Source organism: Danaus plexippus, chromosome 8 (genome assembly GCF_018135715.1).
Source record: "Danaus plexippus chromosome 8, MEX_DaPlex, whole genome shotgun sequence".
Lineage (NCBI taxonomy): Eukaryota > Metazoa > Arthropoda > Insecta > Lepidoptera > Nymphalidae > Danaus > Danaus plexippus.
The window spans coordinates 2853778-2873892 of NC_083542.1; the positions used below are offsets into that span (position 1 = coordinate 2853778).

Genomic DNA, 20115 nt, shown 5'->3' on the forward strand with positions numbered 1-20115 from the left:
CTCGTAATTACTGTTGAATAAGCTGCCAGTTATGAAAATTTGTATGTTAAAGAAATTTGGTCCATTTTGAGTAGGTTTTAAAGCTGCGTACCAATATGCGTTTTGAAAGTAGTTTAAAAAATAATATTTTAAAACATAATGATACATGATAGATACTATGTCAAACTAAAATAGGTTATACTTAAGTTGTATGCAATATTTAAGAGTGTATATTAATTTATTTTAACTCTTAAATAATTAGTCAAAGACGCAATTAGAGCCATCCTTACTTTTTAATCGTGGATTATACCTTTCACTTCTTTCAATAATGGACGTACTAACAAGACCTGCTGAGGAGTTCGGTAACGATGAAACCCTCGAACATCTGTGGGCTGCTAGAGCTATGGAACATAGTGATATTTATTTCAATGTGCTCTGTTCTGTGGACACAAGATGGCTTAGATTGACTCCGCATGATGATCTGATATATACCCATTTTAGACAAGATTTTCCTGACCTTGGTGTCTCCTACATAAAGGAAAACGAGATCAAGAATAATGTTAATAAAGCAAGGTGGCGTCTATTTTGTGAAAAGTTTAAAACAATTGTAGAGGACTACAGTTTCGGTACTTTAATGCGTGCTGACACTAAAGGTGATTATTCGGAACAGAATACCATTTTAGTGCCTCGTGTACAGTTTTATGCTATAGAAATTGCCAGAAATAGAGAAGGTATGAATAATGAAGTGAAAAAGCATTACAAATGTGCATCCAAGGCCCACATGGAAATTTACAATAAAAGTGAAGTCGCTGCATAAATTGGCTTCCTGTTCGAACTATCTACTGTGAAATAGAATCAATATAAGCTTAAATTAACTAATCAGAAACATAATTTGTACCCATAAAATTAAAGGCAGCTTTAGGACAATAAAACTGGTGGATGTCAATGTAATAATTTGCTACATTCCTCATTTTTTCATATAAGTTGCGGGTCTACTACATCATTTATAACATAAATTTCATTGTATCACTTGTTCTTATGTATATCTGAATGATTATTCAGTATGACACAAAAAAATATTGTTATTTAGTGAAATATAAAACCTGTCATTTGTTAGTAGATTAAGCCAATATATATGTTAAAATATGTTTAATCAAATGTGCTATAAATGAATGAGGTGCTCAATTTCTCATACATTTTGATATATTTTTTTTTTTTACCAACTCAATATGATGTTCATTACTAATAACTTGTATTTATTTGAATAGAATTTTCATTATGTTTTCCGTTCAAATATTTATCACACCAATATAAATTATTTATTATGTTAAAGAGAAAGATTTTTTTGCTAGAAGCAGTCTTCACGTACAAGTTAAGGAGAATTCAAATAAATATAAATTATGAATATTTAAACTTTGTCAATATTGCAACCTAATTACATTTTCTTACTATAAATCTTAAAATTTTCACCTATAAAGAGTTATAAAGTTTATTAATTAATATCTGAGAATATAAGTGCAAAACAATAAACTGAAATCAGTGGTTCCTCAGAGGACACAGGAAAGTAAGTAATATATGATATTTTCTAAAATTAAACATTCTAAGACAAGCGTGTTCGTGATAAGAAATATAACTTTTACGTTCAGTTTAGTCGAAGAGTAACAAAAATGAGTATTCTGTTTAATTTCTTCTCCTAGTAAACAAAATTAAAAGAGCCTCTATAATTTTATTAGTAAATGTAATTTATAAGTGCTGGTTTTTAAATTATTTGAATGTTAGTGTGACGTTGATTTAGGAATAACACAAACTAAAAATGTTGATTAAATTGTGTACTAATATATACTCCTATTATAATATATTGTACATTTGCCTAAAGTATCTCATTTATTATGTTCCTATAACATTAAGTAACAATTCAAAATTTGATTGACCGTTGAGTTATTCCGACAATATGTATATTCTTACTTTACATCATAAATAAAAACATGCCCAAAAATGTATATCTTTCAGCAAGGAAAGCTGGAATTCAAATTAAACTGAAAACCGTAGTCATTATGGCGTGTAAGAGTGGTATTTATCATTATTTTTTTGCATCATTTGCGACGCTGACATTGATGCATGCTTTACATTAATCTAGCGGTGGTTGTGTCCGCGGATGACCTCGTCGTAAAGAGACTGAAAAGGGTCATTTAAAAATAGTATCACGAGTACTTCATTCTCTTTCTAAGTTAAAAAGAAAATAAATTATATTGAAATTTATATATTTTTGTTCAAAAGTCACAAGGAGGAATTACGAAGGTTAAACTAAATAACGCAATTCTAATTTTTTTTTCTAAAAGCTTTGGTATAATATGCATATGCATAAATAATATTAACGTGACCCGAAAATGATATTGTTGCATTTGAAATTAAAAGAATTTTATTAAGATTTAAGTCTCTTTTGTATGCTTAAATTAGAAATGTAACCTAGATCAGTAAAAGTGGTTTTGAAAAGACAATTAAGGTTTCAGAATTCGAAAGAGATCTGATCGCACTACCATGTCTTAGGGAATGTTTGATTGTAGGATGCATTTCAAGAGAAAAGAACATTTACATATACTTACATTTACCTTTTGAAGATAAAAAAAATTGTAAGTTTACTTCTATTTCTGTATCGTTAACAATGTCTCTGTTAGTGTCTTGAAATATGTGAATAATCGAATTATAGTGAATAGATACAATTTCGTAATATTTTTTTGTGGTTTACAGAAAAAAAAAATCATATTAGTTGTGAATTGTAGATGTTTTAATTTCTAACAAGTCCAGTCTTTTTTTTTTTGTACAATGAACTAAGTTGCAATATTTCACTATACAATACTGCAAGATTTAAAATAATGAAAATACCTTCGATTTACTTTTGCAACAGTATGTAATAAAAAATTTTTTGACTGTGCCAAAGTCACGCTATTTTTGTGCAAAATTTAAAAATAGCGTGTGGCTCTTTCACATATAAATGAAATGTAGGTGAGTCAAAACAGATTTTACAAAAGGCAGCCATATTTGTAAATGGAACCCCTGAAAAGGCGGGTATTGAATCTGACGGTGACTATTATTGTATAGCATATAACATCAGAAGGTATATCCAAGAAATGTGACAATACTAAAGTGATATTCTCTTATCTTTATTTATAATCCTTTAAAGTTCTAGTTGGAAAAAAATTATATCAATGATAACGATAGTTGTGACCTTTGTCTTTTAGTTCTAGAATATTTATTGATAGCTACCAACCCGATTTATTCGTAGTTTTGTGTTCAATACCTTTACCTACCTAAATTTCTTTGAAGTTTTTTTTCATAAGAATTATACTTATATGCCGTTATATATGTAGATATATTTGCATTATATATAAATATTTCACTTCAAATATACCATTTTATGTAACGCAGATAAACTCGTTATAAGTAAAATTTTTCCCATCTCAATTATAAATGTAATTCGTTACTATTAAATTTCCTACAATTCTCTCAGAGGAGCTTTGAGAAAAATTGTCAGTAACAAGCTCTAGTGCTCCCCCTTCCCCCTTTTAATTCTGACACCCCTTTTTTACGAAGCACTTTAAAGTCCTTTTGTATTTTGCTGCACCGAGAAAAAGTAAAGAGAACATTATCCAACATAATCCATTGTCCAACTTTCTTTAATAATTCCCTTTCATCTACGATATTGAAAGAACTTTGGGTATTTTGGTAACGGTTGTTTATTATTTAAAATATCTTAATTATTTCTAATTACCAAAGAATTTTTTTTAGCTACGTATCAGTGACCGGGCTAGTTTATAAAATATAAAAAAAAATACTTTCCCATATTTTTTCGTCCTACTTGGGATTATATTAATTGTTTTCTAAATCACGTCGTTACGTACAAATAAAACCATTAATTCATTATTTTCAGTTCTATAATTAATGTGCAATATTATTTTAAAATATAACTCTAGATAAGCTAAAAGGATTAGAGCGCAGTTTAAATTTTTCAAGTGTTTGTGTTTAGTGACCAGGGATAAGCGATTGTATTTGCTCTAAATAAATTTACAAAATATGCGTTTTTTTCTTTTTAAGTTATTTTAAATTGGTTACATCCATAAATTGGGAACAACTACTAAGCTCAATTTAAAATAATTTTTGTATTAAAGATTTAAATTTTTGGTCAAGGCTTTATTTCATATTTTAATCCGCGTTTTACAAATAAACAGTTCATTATATTTGAGGGTTAAATTTATTATACTGGATATTATTCTTATGTTATCATAGGTTCACCGTAATATGAGTTGTAATCGTTTATGTTAATGTAGTATTAGAAATAAATAATGTCATTAATAATTTCAATAAAACAGATATTTATAACAATAATAAAAATGACTATATTCATGCTTTAAAACTACTTTTACAATAATGTCTCTTTATTTGTATTTATATCTCAGGAAATTTTAACAGATTTTAGCATAGCATAAAAACCGAAAGTATCGTCAGCTGGAAAAAACGGTTGCAGCTAGGAATTAGCCAAAATATTTTTTTATGTCGTAATGGCATTATGTCTGCTTACTTTAAAATATTTATTTGTTATTTTTTAGTTTGTTATGACTTCAATTAGAAGCAAAAGCAAAAGCATATTAAATAAGTTATAAACATATGATACTATGCTATTTACGTTTCCCTCTTATTTCAAAAACATATGAATTATCAGTTACAAGATTTATTGGTAAGCAGTTGATAAGATCGTGTTTTATAAGATGGTCAATCAGGTACTGGTCTTGGTACCTTGGTAATCTTGGTATATAATTAGGTACATTACGAAGTTACCAGAATAGAGGCATCAAAAACTAAACAGTTTTATAAAAAGGGATTTTATGTTCATAGTTTTTTTACAGCATTTCATAGCATTTCAAAAGGATTAAACTGATAATTGTCACACCCTTATCAAATCCAATATAGGAGACGTCATTTTTTGCCAAAAAAGGGTCTACAGTTGAGAACTTCAGTATGTAAAGTTTTGTTAACTCAATAGGAAAATATATGATATAGTAAAAAAAAAATGCAATTAATTTATTGTTAATTAATTTATTTTGAATAAATATGTAAATTAGAAAACACATTTTATACATTAATAACAAAATTTCGATTATATACTTCACTTAGAAGTATAACCTGTGATATTTTTGTTTAAACTGTGTATTTTTAAAGTAGTGAAAAGGGAAACTTAATCTCTGTTTAAAAGACGGAGATATCTATACGAGATCTGTCCTGAATTGGCAAAGTGCACAAACATACTAAGATATCTTTACTCAGGTGTCGCGAGACACGGCTCGAGGACGTATGACGAAAACATAGATGTAGAAGAACTTAAGACGACAACAAGTTAATAAAATTTTATCAAGACGTTAAGAAAACTTGTAATTTATAATAAAATATAATTTATAGTTTCTCGATAATTCTTAATGAGATTATTACGTTTAATTACTATCTTCAACCTTTTTAACACATGAGAATAAATTATCACATATGTATACTTAATGGACTATGGCATTCAAAAGGATTATAAGTAAAATATATTTTTTTCTCTTCACGCTATTTAAATCCGTGTTCTAAATACTCATATCACACACACACTCTCGGGTCGATGAAAGAGCTCTCTAGGGGCAAACGTCGGACCTTTTAATAGTAACTGCTCGCTGCCGTATCTGAATGAAAAATAAGCATGGCAGTTTCATTCGCTTAACAAAGGAAGTAGGTAACAATGTACTTTTAAGTCGCAGCAAAGACTTTTACCTAGGAAATATTTTATACGTATCAAATTCGTTTTAACTCTACTTTTGCATTTGTAAATGTAATATTAAGAAGATGTAAGACTTTGAATATGAATGCATGAGATTTGTAAAGTTTGCTATAAGTAAAAATATTTTGTTTGAACCCATCTTGCTTTTGAATAATTTATAGTTAAAATATCCCTGAATTTTTTTGCCGATGATAATAGCTACACCTATGAATTTAATTGACATTTGATCATACAAATACGATTTTAGTTATGCTTTGTTATAAATTCTCCAAAATACCAGTTCGAAATAAAGAATATTTTCAGCACTATGGAATTTCATATGATGAGTATAATTGGATAGAAGTAAGGTTTTAATTAAAAAGTTTGTAATTTTATATAAGGTTATTTTTCCAGAACGCAAGAAGTTAAATGAATTACTTTGTAATGCAATCCTGAGGAGCACTTAATTAAACTGTTACTCTGTTGCGAACAGATGACGAAAAGTAAAAATTGTAATATAAAAAAAAACATTTGAGTAAGTACCATACTATATATTTTTTTAATATATAATTAGGATCTTTTTTCTCGATCATTACTTGACTGCATGAAAGGTTTTAAGACTGCGGAGATTTAATTTTCATCTGCAACTGAGTAGTAACGCATTTTAAAATAAAAGAACCTAAATATTTTGAAATTTAAATATATTTGTTTCAAAAGTAATTCAAATAAAAAATATAGTGACAGTTTCTTAATGTTTCTTTTTAATAACACTACTTTATGAGCTTGAATCATCATAACGAAAGTATGAATAAAACATTAAATGAGTTAGTTTTTAACGAACAATAAAAATGGTGGAATATGTATTGTGTGTATGATAATGAAAACAATTTGAAGTTGTGTCAATTATTGTCGTGTTGTTGTTTTAAAAATAAGACAGGAAACATGTTTTGATACAAATAAAGATCTGATAAAATCGGAAGAATTTAGTTGTTGTAGAACTTCGTCTCCGTAAAAAAATATATAATTGTCAATTATAAGCAAGTAAGTGGTAACTGGTGCAGTGGAAAGTATTAGATATTGTCAGTTATATCTTCGGCTAGTGGTATAGCTGCAATCAGACAGAAATAAACGATTATTGAGCAAATGGAAATCATAAAATCTAGTTAAATCCGTACTGTGTCAATTATTTAGTCATAGCTTTGAGAAATCTTCACTAACGAGCTTCTATCTGCATTCTTTAAAATACTTTTATTTTCATTTCCCTGAGCATTTGCGATAATATAATGACAGCGTTAATCCATTGCCAGAGCTTTTTAATAAACTTCTCCCTTTTATGAAGGAATTCAAAGAAACTTTCAAATGATCTTGGAAAATATTGTGACTGTTTAACTTATTATTAATTTTTATTACTGTAAATTCCATCGGTTTGTTAGGAAACGTCTTTTGTGACAGTGTTTTAAGGACTTGATTACTCTTTTCATTGATGCAGGCATTTGCAAACAACGTTTAACTTGTCATTACATAAACTATATACGTTAAAAAGTAAATTAAATATAAAAATGATAATTTAATATTCATTAATAATATCGAATTTATATAAAATTTTGGTTCTACCTCTAAAATAACAAAATAGTCTTAAACCAATGGATGTTTTGTAAACACAAACCACGACTTGTGGTTGGCGACATGTTCATTGCAGATACATCAAGAAAAGGAATAACCAAAATTATTTACTATGTAATATAATATTACATTATATTATATATTTCATTGCGATCAAGGATTAAGCATCGATATTCTCCATGTTATAATATTTCTGGTATATGCGTCAACGAATTAACTTTATAAATAAACTCGTATCTTATCTATCAGTTTAAAAGTGTTAGAATCTCTCTGTCATTGGTCTGGACCGAATATTTTACTTGGATTGACCCCGGAGATATAATGTTTTCTTCGAATTTTCTTGTACCACAACAAATATGAGTTCTTTCTGAAAGAACAACTTTTTGATTTACCTTCATCCTCAGTGCTTTAATAATATGGTTATTACTCTTTTTCTTATTTCGAAATGTCTTTAAGACAGAACAGCGTCATACCAAAGTTGTGATTATTTGTTATATTATTAAATCATTAAGTTTCAACCAGAAAGAGGTTTATATTGTTGTAATTAAAAGGAAAGTGTTAACGACATAATGCGTATTGATGACGAAATAAACAATTTTAATTAGTTCCGTAATTACCATAAAAGCGTCGAATTTCACACCAAAACGAAATAAATTACTTTTTAATACAATCAAAAGGCACTGTTTGATTGAATGGTTATTCGATAAAAGTCGGGGATTATTTGACTGATGGAGCATAAAAATCTTCCATTAAAAAAAATGTACAAAAAAGATCGGCCATGAAAATACTGAACGGTATTCCGATAGTCATTTAGAGGGATCATTAAATAAAAATTGATTTTCATTTACCTTCGCCGATGGCTTACTATTTACTTAATGCTATAGGCATGTATTACATATTAATGAAAAATTCAGAGAGAATTAAATTATAATAAAAATATATATATAATGTAACGTTTTTAAAAATTATTTTTCCCTACTCAAAAGTTACTCAGTCTCACTTATTACTACCGTATATATAACTTCCAATTATATATTAAAGAAAGCATGTGTCATAGAAAAAATATTAATCAGAAAAAAACTAACAGCTATGCTAAACTTATTGAATACAAAATGAATATTTTTCATCCTAACATTTGGGTAGCAGTACAAAACTGTCAATATAACCCCCAAGTACACAGAAAAAGCTATTAGCTATGAAGCACGGATGAACTTATAACGCCATACTAATTGATTAAGTTCGCATAACTTCGACAGTAAAGATAAAAGTTTTGTTTTTCTTTAAGCTGCCTAATTTTTATATTCACAAATCATGCTGTACCTACTTTTCGTTTTTTGTAAACTTTATAGGGTCGGGCAACTTTGAATGAAAATGTTTAAAAAATACTAACTACTGACATCCGAATGTTATCTGTACATGTATGAAAATAAAACTATACTTGATATTTTTATTTTTTATTCATGAAATGTAATAAATATTTATTATAGGCATATTAATTTTTTTTTCACGTTTCCAATACGTACATGCTTAATAATTATAATTAATAAATATTGTAGGGTAAGGTAAACTATAAAAATTACTTGTATAATTTACCTGCCAATAAAAAATCTCTGTAGGAAGTACATTTGGATCGCTAAATGCTTGTTATTATTTCTAAATATTTGTATGATGTTGAATGAAAAAAAAATACTGCAATTACTAGAGAGAACAATAACAAATGTACTTTAATCTTTATTATTGGCACGTTAGTCTAATAGGTAAAGTAAGTCAGTAAAATATTATATTATAATATATTAATAATAGACGTATATTTCATCAGAAATGTTTAAAGAAATTATTTTAAAAATTGTTCTTGAAATTTAGATTGCTGTGACTTAATGGTAAAAAAAATAATTCCATTATAGAAAAGTGGTTAGACTTTTTGGAAAAAGATTAAAAACTTCGTAAGCAATAACAGAATGGATCCGAAATATTAGTCAGAGATATTAAAGTAACTGTTTGAATATGTTTTCATTAACCTATTTAATCAGTCAAGCGCCCAATAATCAGTAAATGCATACTAGCCTTGTATAAAAGTAGTGCCTTTCATACTAATTCGTAATATTCCTTAATTGGCTACTTATATTTCCCTTGGATTATGCAGACCATCAATAAGTGAAAATTATTTCATCTCTTAGCAATTTACCTCTCTAGTCGTTTTCAAAAATCCTTAACAATCATCATAATAGAATAGACTCTACAAGAGTGTATTCCATTTTTTGATCAATTCTTGTTGAAGTTTGAATAAATAAAATTGGACTGGCTTTCTGTAATATAAAATAAAAAAATTGTGATTGTAAGATGTCAAATGCAGGTAACAAATGTAATAAGGAGTGACTAAGGCTACTGCAACTCAAGAAATGTTTTAATTTTTTATTAACATAAATAATAAAAAAATATCAATTCCGTTGGGACGAAGTCATGGGCCCAGCTATAAAATTTATTAATTGTTCAAATTCAACTGATGAATCAGTAACAAGCCCTTGATGTACCTTGGCCATTTTTTTTACAATTTAATGTAAGTGAAATGATTTCAGTGTATTGCACACTATTACATTATAATAATAATATTAGTGTCTGTTTACCATTTAGGCTCTAAATATAAAAATATATTAAATAAGACTGATGTGTTTTCTGTATAAACCAAGCTGTTAAATTTAATTATATATATATGTACTTCTAGGTGGAGCATAAAGATCGTTAGTGAGGGATTATGCACTTAATCCATGTCCATTAACAGTGGTGTACCGCAAGGTTTGCTATTCCCCACACTGCTTATCCTGCATATCAGCAACAACTTGCAAAACAACACTATGCGTTGCCATGCACTGATATTTTGTACACCAACAAGGCAAATAGCTACCAAGATCAAGTGGAAGAGAGAATAAAATCTGTATCTGAAAACGAAATCATCTTGGAGCAGCTTTCTGAATGTAGATATAAAACTGAAGTTTGTTTAGTTTAACCCCTTGAAGACGCAAATCTGTGCGTTTACCACAAAAATCCAATTTAATGTAGCTGCAAAATTCTTTTAAACCCAGTAATAGGGACTCTTCGATTGGATATCGTGAACGACGTTAAATTTTGAATTCATTTGCAAAAGGCTAAATTAAACAAGAAAATGCTTGAGGCACTGGCGGTACAAATTCAAAATTTTTTTTCCCGTAAGACTTGTGGTATTTCGGGAATCGACAGGAGTAGTTGTTTTAACTTTGAAAATTCAACCACTTTAAGATTTACAGTAATTTATTGAATATACCAATTATGTCATAATCTCTAACTATTCCACTAATTTCATTCCGTATTTTTTTCACTTGTTATTATTGTTAAGTGACTTTTATCCTAGTCTAAAAATAAGTAGAAATCAGTTCGTTCCTTACCCACTTTTAGTCTTAAAAGTAACTAAGGATCTGGAAGTATCAGAACCTTGTCCAATATCCAAGGCATAAGGAACGGAGCAAAATAGGCAAATGAGAAGAGTATATTGACTTGTAAAGAAGACCAGTACAGCATATGAAAGAATATTATAATATGAATAATGTTTATTCTTAAAGGAACAATATAGATCTTCACAATTTATAATTTCTTTTTACTTATATATATTATAATAATTTTGGAATACAAAACTTATTTTGCAGACACTATGAAAGTGTTTAATGTCGACAGCCATTTTTAAGATTTTCGTCCTCGTCTTAGGATAGTAAAACTTATTGTTCCATTTACCCTAACTTTTTGACAAAAACTTCGTAAGGTGAGTAAATTATTCAAAAACATGCCGTAATAAATTTGCTTTTTTATTACACTACAAAAAAGAATATTCTTTCTATATTTTAGGGAAAACAATCATGATATGTGTATTTTTTTTGTTTAATAAAAAATACTTTCATTTGTCATATATTTGTTTTATCTTAATTTTCACTAGTCATATTGGTGGGCTACTTAGACTCCTTATATTATCTACCAAAAGTCCATAGGTGTAGGTAGTACTATTGTTGATATCCTAAAAATCTGTATATGAATACATCTTAAAAACAAAAAAATACAAACAATTTGATGTACCGGAAGAACAAACAGTATTATATAAATTATTTCTTGTGAAGACATTGAGAGTAAGTATTTTAAAAAGTATAAACTAATCAGATCTATTTAGTACCCTAAAATAACGCTCCTTACTACAATGCTGTGCACAATTTTTTTTGGTATAGGTTGAATTGTTCTAGAACAAATACTAGTATTTATATCAGTTTTTGGAACCAAAACCCATATCAAGCAGATTTACTATTGTAAATATGCATAAATGAATTCTGTTCAATATTTGAATTTTTCTATAGTTTTTTTTTTAATATCATAGATTCATGGAACCTAAAATTTAAAGGTCAAATTTATTTTGGCCCTATATATTCATATCAGTAATTTATAAACATATATTTTTTATTAAATTTAAATTCCCTAATGATATAAAAAAAATCTAAATCTTTGTTGTATACACATATTTAAGAACATGCAGAATTTTCCGTTTTCATAATACGATCCTCATATGTAGTCTGGGGTAATAAAAAATCTAATTTTCTATATATTGAGGCGTGTCCCCAAATGGAGGCAATATCGAAGTGCTGATTTGTCGGTCCACTGAATATTGGTCTGGCGTTGATTCAAATCTGTGCGAATGGTACGTCGGGAAAATTGGAGTGGCTTACCATCGGGCTAATGTTCGTTTTGATCTTTAACTGCTATTTTATATGATATTTTGAATTGTATGATATTAAGAGCATTATCAATATATTTAATTATTAACTAATATTCATTATAGTATTGTTGCTTGATAACATTCGCAAATTAAATAGCAGACAGTTTATACAACGAAATATAATCAAACAGACAGACAGATCATAATCAAACATTGATAAAATATAATAAGTTAATGCAGTTGCTTTTGTATACAAAATCTTTAATTATACTTTACACAGAGGAAAATTCATAAATATTTTTAGCACATACAGTGAAACTCGTTGAACTAGTTGAAGCAGGTATTTCATAATGAGCAAACAATTATAATGTGCAAACGATCAATTCAATCTCTTTTTTATACGCAGCTGGATAGTAGCTGGATAAAAATGTTTTACTCGTTGTATAATTCCAGTGCTTCAGTAACAAAAAACATATGTACATTTCCTGTGACACTTCTATGCACTATTAACAATAGTAGTAGTTAGGACTATGCTGAAAATGTCGAATAATCGTTATCTACGGCCATAAATTAAAATAAAATTCTATCGACGCAAGTCATTACAGATTGTAAGTGGAGGGTGGTATAATAGGATTTTTTGCATCATTTACGTCAGGTGATATTGATGCATACTACGTGTGTTGTAAATTCTCACTTTACGTATCTCTGACGCCATAAAAAAGGGTAAATATGAAATAACGACGTGAATAACAATTTTTTACTTTTTGTTGTTGATTTTTTTCAGTATTTCATGTCAATATTTTAAGAACTTTTTATTTCACATAGATATATTTTTAATTAAATAGAAAATTCTTTAATTTATCTTGTCATTTAATATTAACGAAGGTTCACTGAATGATTTAAGGATAATCAATGCTGCTGGATATTAATTACAGAATCGATGTTTTTAATTAGTTTCTCTTTCAACAGCGCATGCCGAGCTTCTGCCGACTAAAATAAATTACTTTTTAATTCAATCACGAGGTGCACTTGATTAAATTGCTATTCAGCCGCGAGCAGACTTCCTGGGTTTGAATCCTTTAGCAGGTTTATTGAAATAATAGAATAATTATTTACTTATGTGTTAAAATATTTTTAATGTTTGTGTTAATTTATTTTTGATTCCTTTCCAACCTTCGATTTTTAGAACAAAACTGTGAGCACTATTTAGTTTTATTTTAAAATTTTTAATAAATTTTAATATAAAGACGTGTATCATTGAAAAAAAAATAAAAATTTTCCTATTTTTTTATTTTACTTTATGTATAATAACATGATGTAAGCAATGAAAATGAACGCTGCCTTTCTTAGAAGTCTATATTATTAAAGTTCATAATTTAAAAGAAGCGAATAAAATATTAAATAAAAAATGTATGTTATTTATATATTTACTTGTCAAAAACTCTTTTTTTATGCTAAAAGGAGTAACTGAGCAGATAGCCCACCTGATGGTGTAGTACCGCCGCCCATGGACATCCTTAACATAGATTTGTGGATGTCTTGCCATCCTTGATTAGGGAAGAGGGGGAGGAAAAAGTGGGAAAAGGAGGGAAAAGGGATGGGGTAGGAAAAGGTTGGAAAAAGGGAAAGGGTGGGAAAAAGGAACGGGCAACCGGCTCTCTCACACATTGGATGAATCGCAACCAGTAAAGACTACTTCACGCCGATCTTTTGTGAGAGGGTGGTTCTTCCCCGGTCGAGCCAGCACATGTTCGAGCTGTAGTAACTTGACCACAGCTAGGCTCTAGCACCTACTAGATATACCTAATACACCCTTTCATATTGGCGTTGGTCGCTTTTAAATTGAATAAGCGTATTTACACCAAATAAAGTTTAGTTTAAGAACATATCTAAATGAAATAGAATCATTATTGTGCATTAAACATAACAAATTAAAAAATATAAGTATTTGTCTTATATAATTAAAATTATTTGATGAACATATATAGTTACATATTGGAACCGATATACCTACTTATACTGGTATCTCCCACTGTAAAATCCGCTTAAAAATATTTCTATTTTAAGCATTTGCCTAATCGGATTTTATTATTTATATCATCTAAATTTCCTTGAATTGTGACAATAATAAATATTTTCCAATAAAGAAACCAAAAAATAAAATTATTAATTATAATATATCGCTGTTTATAACGTAATTTTTTACGTACGTAATTTTTTGAACTTAGAGACACTGACTCACTGACACTGACTGACAGAGACTGAACTGAAAGATGTGAAATAATGCAATATTTCCCAAAATCTGATAAATATATTTACTCCTCGAAACCCGTTCATATCTATGTACTTAGTGAAAATCGGCTTATTAAACTACATATGTTTATTTGAAGTCAGAATGTGTGGGGCGATATTGAACATTGATTACATTATCTGGTTGTTAATTAGTGAAAGCATAAATTTGCTTTCGTTTAAATTATTCTATTCAATAGTTATTCAATCCTTATTAGTAATTATTATACTCTTTGTTTTAAATGTGTGCATATATAAATATTAGATTTCTGCGAATTAATAATAAAAAAAAATTCTTGCAATCAAAACTGCGCTTTTTATACTTGGAAAGTAACATTTGTAAACGTCTATATTTCTAAAATTAGTAGAAAGTATTATTAATAAAAAATTCATATTTAATTTGGTAAAAGTGAAACAGTGTTACCAACGTAATTCGTCACAATTGGAATTGTAACGATTCTCTCGGGAAAGCTTTGAGAAAAATGTCGCTAACGAGCTCAAATCCCCCCCCCCACTGTCCCCTCCTACCTATTAATTTCTACATCCCCATTTCACGTAGCGCTTTAAAAACCCTTTTGTGATTTTCCGCTCGATTTATTGTAAAGAAAAACTTAAAGGAATCTATAGATTAATTAATATTTACTCGCAAAGGTCGTTTTCTAATAAAAAAACACTTTGGATAAAGGCTTTTATGAGTTATATATTTTTTTAATTAAAACTTGCGTTGGTATAAGGTTAATGAAAGAAAATTTTTATAAAGTCACTTATAATATATAAGTGACTTATATATTATAAGTGACTTTATCCATAACTCTATAAAACATAATTTTATCTTCCTAAGGAATCTTCTTTTTGTACCCCTGTTAAATGTCTCTTCAGTTTTGTTAAGCAAATAAATTCATTATTTTTTCTTTGTATTGTGCTAAAATTATTACCTTTAAGAATTGGGGTTTGCATTGAACTTATATTTTTTACCTGACGTTATCTTCAGTTAATAAAAAATACAATCAATTCTATTTTTAAAACATTCCATATCTAACTTATAAAAGAATAAAAGGAATTCCCTAAGAAATTATCCTTTTTCGATATAACATGTCCAACAGTCTATAAATATATACCTTTGTCATATACATTTATACTCATCGCAAAAAGGTTTTGATCAAACATTTAGATTATTGAAGTTTTAAGAACAGAAAAATAAGGTCTAATGCGAAAAACGGTCGCCATATATTTGTTACTAAATTCCAAAAACCCGATTTTTTCTTAAAGTTATGGTTGAGTTAGGAATTGTAATTAAAGTGTAAAATTTAGAGTTTTTTTGGGTAGATAACGTAGTGGTATCATTCAACTTGATTTATGTGTCCCTATATTTTATGAATTAATTCAGATGAGAGTAATCACGTTATATCTCTCGTGTAACATTCTAAGCATCATCAAGACATAAACACTGCACTTTGCCTACAAATAAACTGGGATGTAAATCCAAATGTACACGTAGAGGTTATTTTTGGGTTGTGGATAGTAATACTATAATACCTTGTGTATAAAAAAAACCTAAAGTGGTTATTATGGCAATTTTTTTTGTGATGATCGAGTGTCGGCAGACCTTAAGTTACTTTTCCCTCTAGTTCAATCTCAGTTTCATTTTCAATAATCAGTTGCTTATATTGGGAATGTGTGTCTGGGAAAGTGATTGAATAACCTTGTAATAGTTTTAGCAAGTTAGCAAGTTTGCGTGATGTTTCTTCAAATATAAAAAAAAAGAAAAAAATAGAAACCAGAAAAAAGGGAGACCTTCTATTGATGGATATTGTAGTGTAACTTATCAGATACATTTATAATTAAAAAAAATAAAAAGTAATTACATTATTATGAATAAAATAATATTTAAGTAAGGTATAATAATATTATTTCAAAGAGACCACTTATTTTCAGTTTTATTATGAGTTCTGTTTCGAAAATTACTCAGTATCAATTTAGTAATTGAAATTGTACTGACACTGTCAGATATTCGAATAAAATCAATCATTTTAAATACGGCTTTAATATCACATGTTTGTGTTAGTGGTAGCTTTGTTGGTATATTTATCAATATGAACTGTTAAGGACCAAAATAGTATCAATTTATCAAGCATCATCCTAGAGGAAATGTCAATATGAGCAACGGTATTTTAAATTTTATTGAAAATGTCGAAAGTTTCCTATGTATATACAGAAGTTATAGTGCATTTTCGTCTTTGAAGCGGTTTGTGGTCTCTTTAAGGATATTAATTGAAGTTATTGTGATTATAACGACAATGTATTTACGCCCTATTGTTTTTGGTTATAGTGAAATATATCAACTGTTTTATTTCTATTTCTATTCAATATTTTCTCTGCTCATTATTTCTTTGGCACTTTATAAATCAAACGAATTTGTTAAGCTCATAAAAAATCTCGAAGAATCGCTAACATATTTCAGGAAAGACGATAAATACTTGAAACATGTGGTAGTGAAATACAAAATAATTATGTCATTGACTATATTGTATACCTTAGTCTTTTTCGTCTTAATGATATTATTGTTTAGATTTCAATTAGAATACATTATTAAAGAAGCGAAACTTGCAATTTGTCTAGTTGTATTTATATTATGTGAGATTCGCTATGTTATTGAATATATAGCTATATATGGTATATCACTAGTTATATCGGAACAAGTAAAAAGTATCAATCGAAATATAATCAAGAGCACGAGATTCCTGTCAAACGGACAGTTCTGTAAGAATGACGATAAAATGTTTAGAGTGAATAATATAGACTTTTCTGAATGTAGTCGAGTATACATAAAGATAAAAGAAAGCTCAAATTCACTCAATCGAGCGTTTGGAGTGCAAGTAAGTAGTATTGTAATTATTATTTTTAATTTTTTATGTTAAAGGGGGGAAAACGAGCAGACGGTCTACCTGATGGAGGTAGTACCGTCGCCCATGGACATCCATAAAATAATTTTGCGGATGCGTTACCACCCTTGTTTGAGGAAGAGAGAGAAGAAAAGGGGAAAGGGTGGGAAAAAGGAAAGGGCAAACGGCTCTCTCACTCATCCGACGAAACAAAGCAATTAAAGACTGCTTCACGCCGATCTTCTGTGAGAGGGTGGTACTTCCCCGGTTGAGTCAGCCCATGTTCAAGCTGCAGCAATTTGGTCACAGCTAGGCTCTAGCACCTTAAAAAATTATTGTTGTTAAAATATATGACTTCTAATCTTGTTATATAATACTCTATTTCCATTTTCAGATTTCTATATCTCTAACAACAGCAACATTATTTTTTATACTCATATTTTACAGCAGTGTTGCTCACTATGATATGTTTTTCGTAAGTGTGGCTTTCAATTTTAGTAACTGCGTTCATATTCCTATATAATTAGTATTATATATATTTGCAGATTTCCTTTGAATTTATTGCTTATACCATGAATAGAATGCTAATGCATATGATAACATTGTATCTACTGGTCTTCGGAGCTCACTCGGCACAATGTAGCGTCGATGAATTGAGGCGAAACATATCAAAAATCCTCATACATTCATCTCCAAGTGGGTATATATTTAATTTTAAATAAAAAATCCATATAGAATCACTTAAAGGCTCATAATTATTTATCGAATACATAATTTTTTTATTAATTTAAATAAATTGAATAATTTTATTTATTTATACATTTTCATTATGTGAATTTCATACAATTAATGTTTTAAAATAGTAAAACGTATTTTGATTTATATCAGTGGTTCTTTTCTAATTTATTTTTCTTAAACCAAAACATTATGTGATATGAAATTAAATATATTAAAAATGTTATGATTTGTTTTAGAATATAACAACAAGGTGATCAGAGACTTCTTGCGATTGATTTCAAACAGATCCATAAAGACAGTGGCTTTTGGCGGAATAAACATCGATATGGCTTTAATACCGACATTTGTGATGTTATTCACATCGTACGCAGTAATTCTTTTACAATACAACCACGTGGTATAGTTTAATGTAAAATAATATTTAGAAGTAAATTTTTTCCATTTTAATTAATTGTTACATAAAATTTACAATATTTTTTTATAGTCCATGAACTTAGCTTTAATGTTTGTATTATATATTTTTATATAATGATAATGCTAAAATTCTTTTAAGGTTTATATAATGAAATGTGAACTAAAATTCAGTCATACATATATACTAGTATATTATATGTATATATATATATAAACTGGAATCATGTATCTTGCATTTGCATAGCTTTATATAAAATGAAAGAAATAAATAAGTAAATCTTTGTCATTAAATAACGTTAACGTAACAGCATTACTAAATTGTGTCATTTCTTCCGGAAATTCTCTGAGAAAAATCGTCGCTAACGAGCTCCAGCAGCGCCCGCTTTCTCTTATTAATTCCCGAATTCCGTATTTACATAGCACTTTAAAACCCCTTTGTCATTTTCCCAATTGTGAATAAAACTGTGCAGCGAACTTAAATCGATACCTCCACTATATTTATTATTCTAATATATCGTTATTTCTCATTTAATTCCTTTCTAAATGATTTTTCTGATCGTAGAATAATGTTTAACTAGTTCAAATTATATTTATTACAAAATTTTTTTTTTAAGTAATCTCTTATTATATTCATCTTAATCATGTTATGACATGAATGCTGTTTTTTGTTGATAAGAAAACAAATTTCATACCAAACCTACTGTTTATAATATTCATACGAATTATGTTTATGACGTCATATACAATCTTACGTCATCAAACAATTATCAAACAAATTATATTATAAAGTAGACGTTTCCAGATATCCATGTTGTGCCTGGACAAGCGGAGACATTTTCACCTTTTATAATACAAGTCGGAATAAGTTAGTATATTTTTGTTAATAAAAAGAAGCCTATAGAATCTACAGTAACTTAATAATCAAAAAATTAAAGTGCGTCTGTACTAAATTTTATTATTAAATTCATCAACTTTGTATACTTTGTATTGTATGTTTTATCAGTATTGTCCCAAAAAACGAATGCTCCTAAAAGTTTTGTTCTTATATACAGTATTAATCGGCTAAGTTGAGAAGGAACAATTATAGTAAAAGCTTAACTTTCCACTCCGAAACCGTAACAGGCCACTTAGCTTCCATTAGTGGGTGGCTTGGTAACAATTTGACCGCTCTTTGTTACTGTCCCAACGAATAAATAACTAAATGCCATTGTCAATAACTTAATATATATATATTGCGTTAGAAAAAATTTAACACAGAATAGTTGAGTAGGGAATGAAAACTATTATAATCGTAATCATCATATGGAATACAGGACTTATAATTAATGTTCCTGTATTTTTACTGAATCAAGAACAGTCAACACATATTTTTATATCAAGTTTTTTTTTTATTAACAGTTGTCGCGAGAACTTGAATAGAATAATGAAATAAGAAGTTTTGTGATATATTATAACATTGTCATATTATTATTATTTATATTATGTAGTGTAAAGAAATAGTTTTGACTTATAACTGTAAGTCGGTAGATAATGAAGAGTATGAGCTACAATCAACTGTATACAAAATATTATTGTATGTAGTACATAATTATGAATGTTGATGTCATTTATTGAACTGAATATCAATTCCGCAAATAAATTGTTTTTAAAGTACATTTCTTATTTAGACACACTTTTGG

The 20115-nt window shown here is 28.3% G+C and overlaps 1 protein-coding gene across 1 annotated transcript; it reads left to right on the forward strand.

Annotated features, from left to right (window-relative positions):
- Positions 1–207: 207 nt before the first annotated feature.
- LOC133318873 (protein PBDC1-like) lies at positions 208–809 on the forward strand. The gene has a single exon (XM_061521272.1). It carries the CDS (start codon positions 308–310, stop codon positions 794–796), a length of 489 nt encoding a protein of 162 aa, XP_061377256.1. The 5' UTR covers positions 208–307; the 3' UTR covers positions 797–809.
- The last annotated feature ends 19306 nt before the right edge of the window (positions 810–20115 follow it).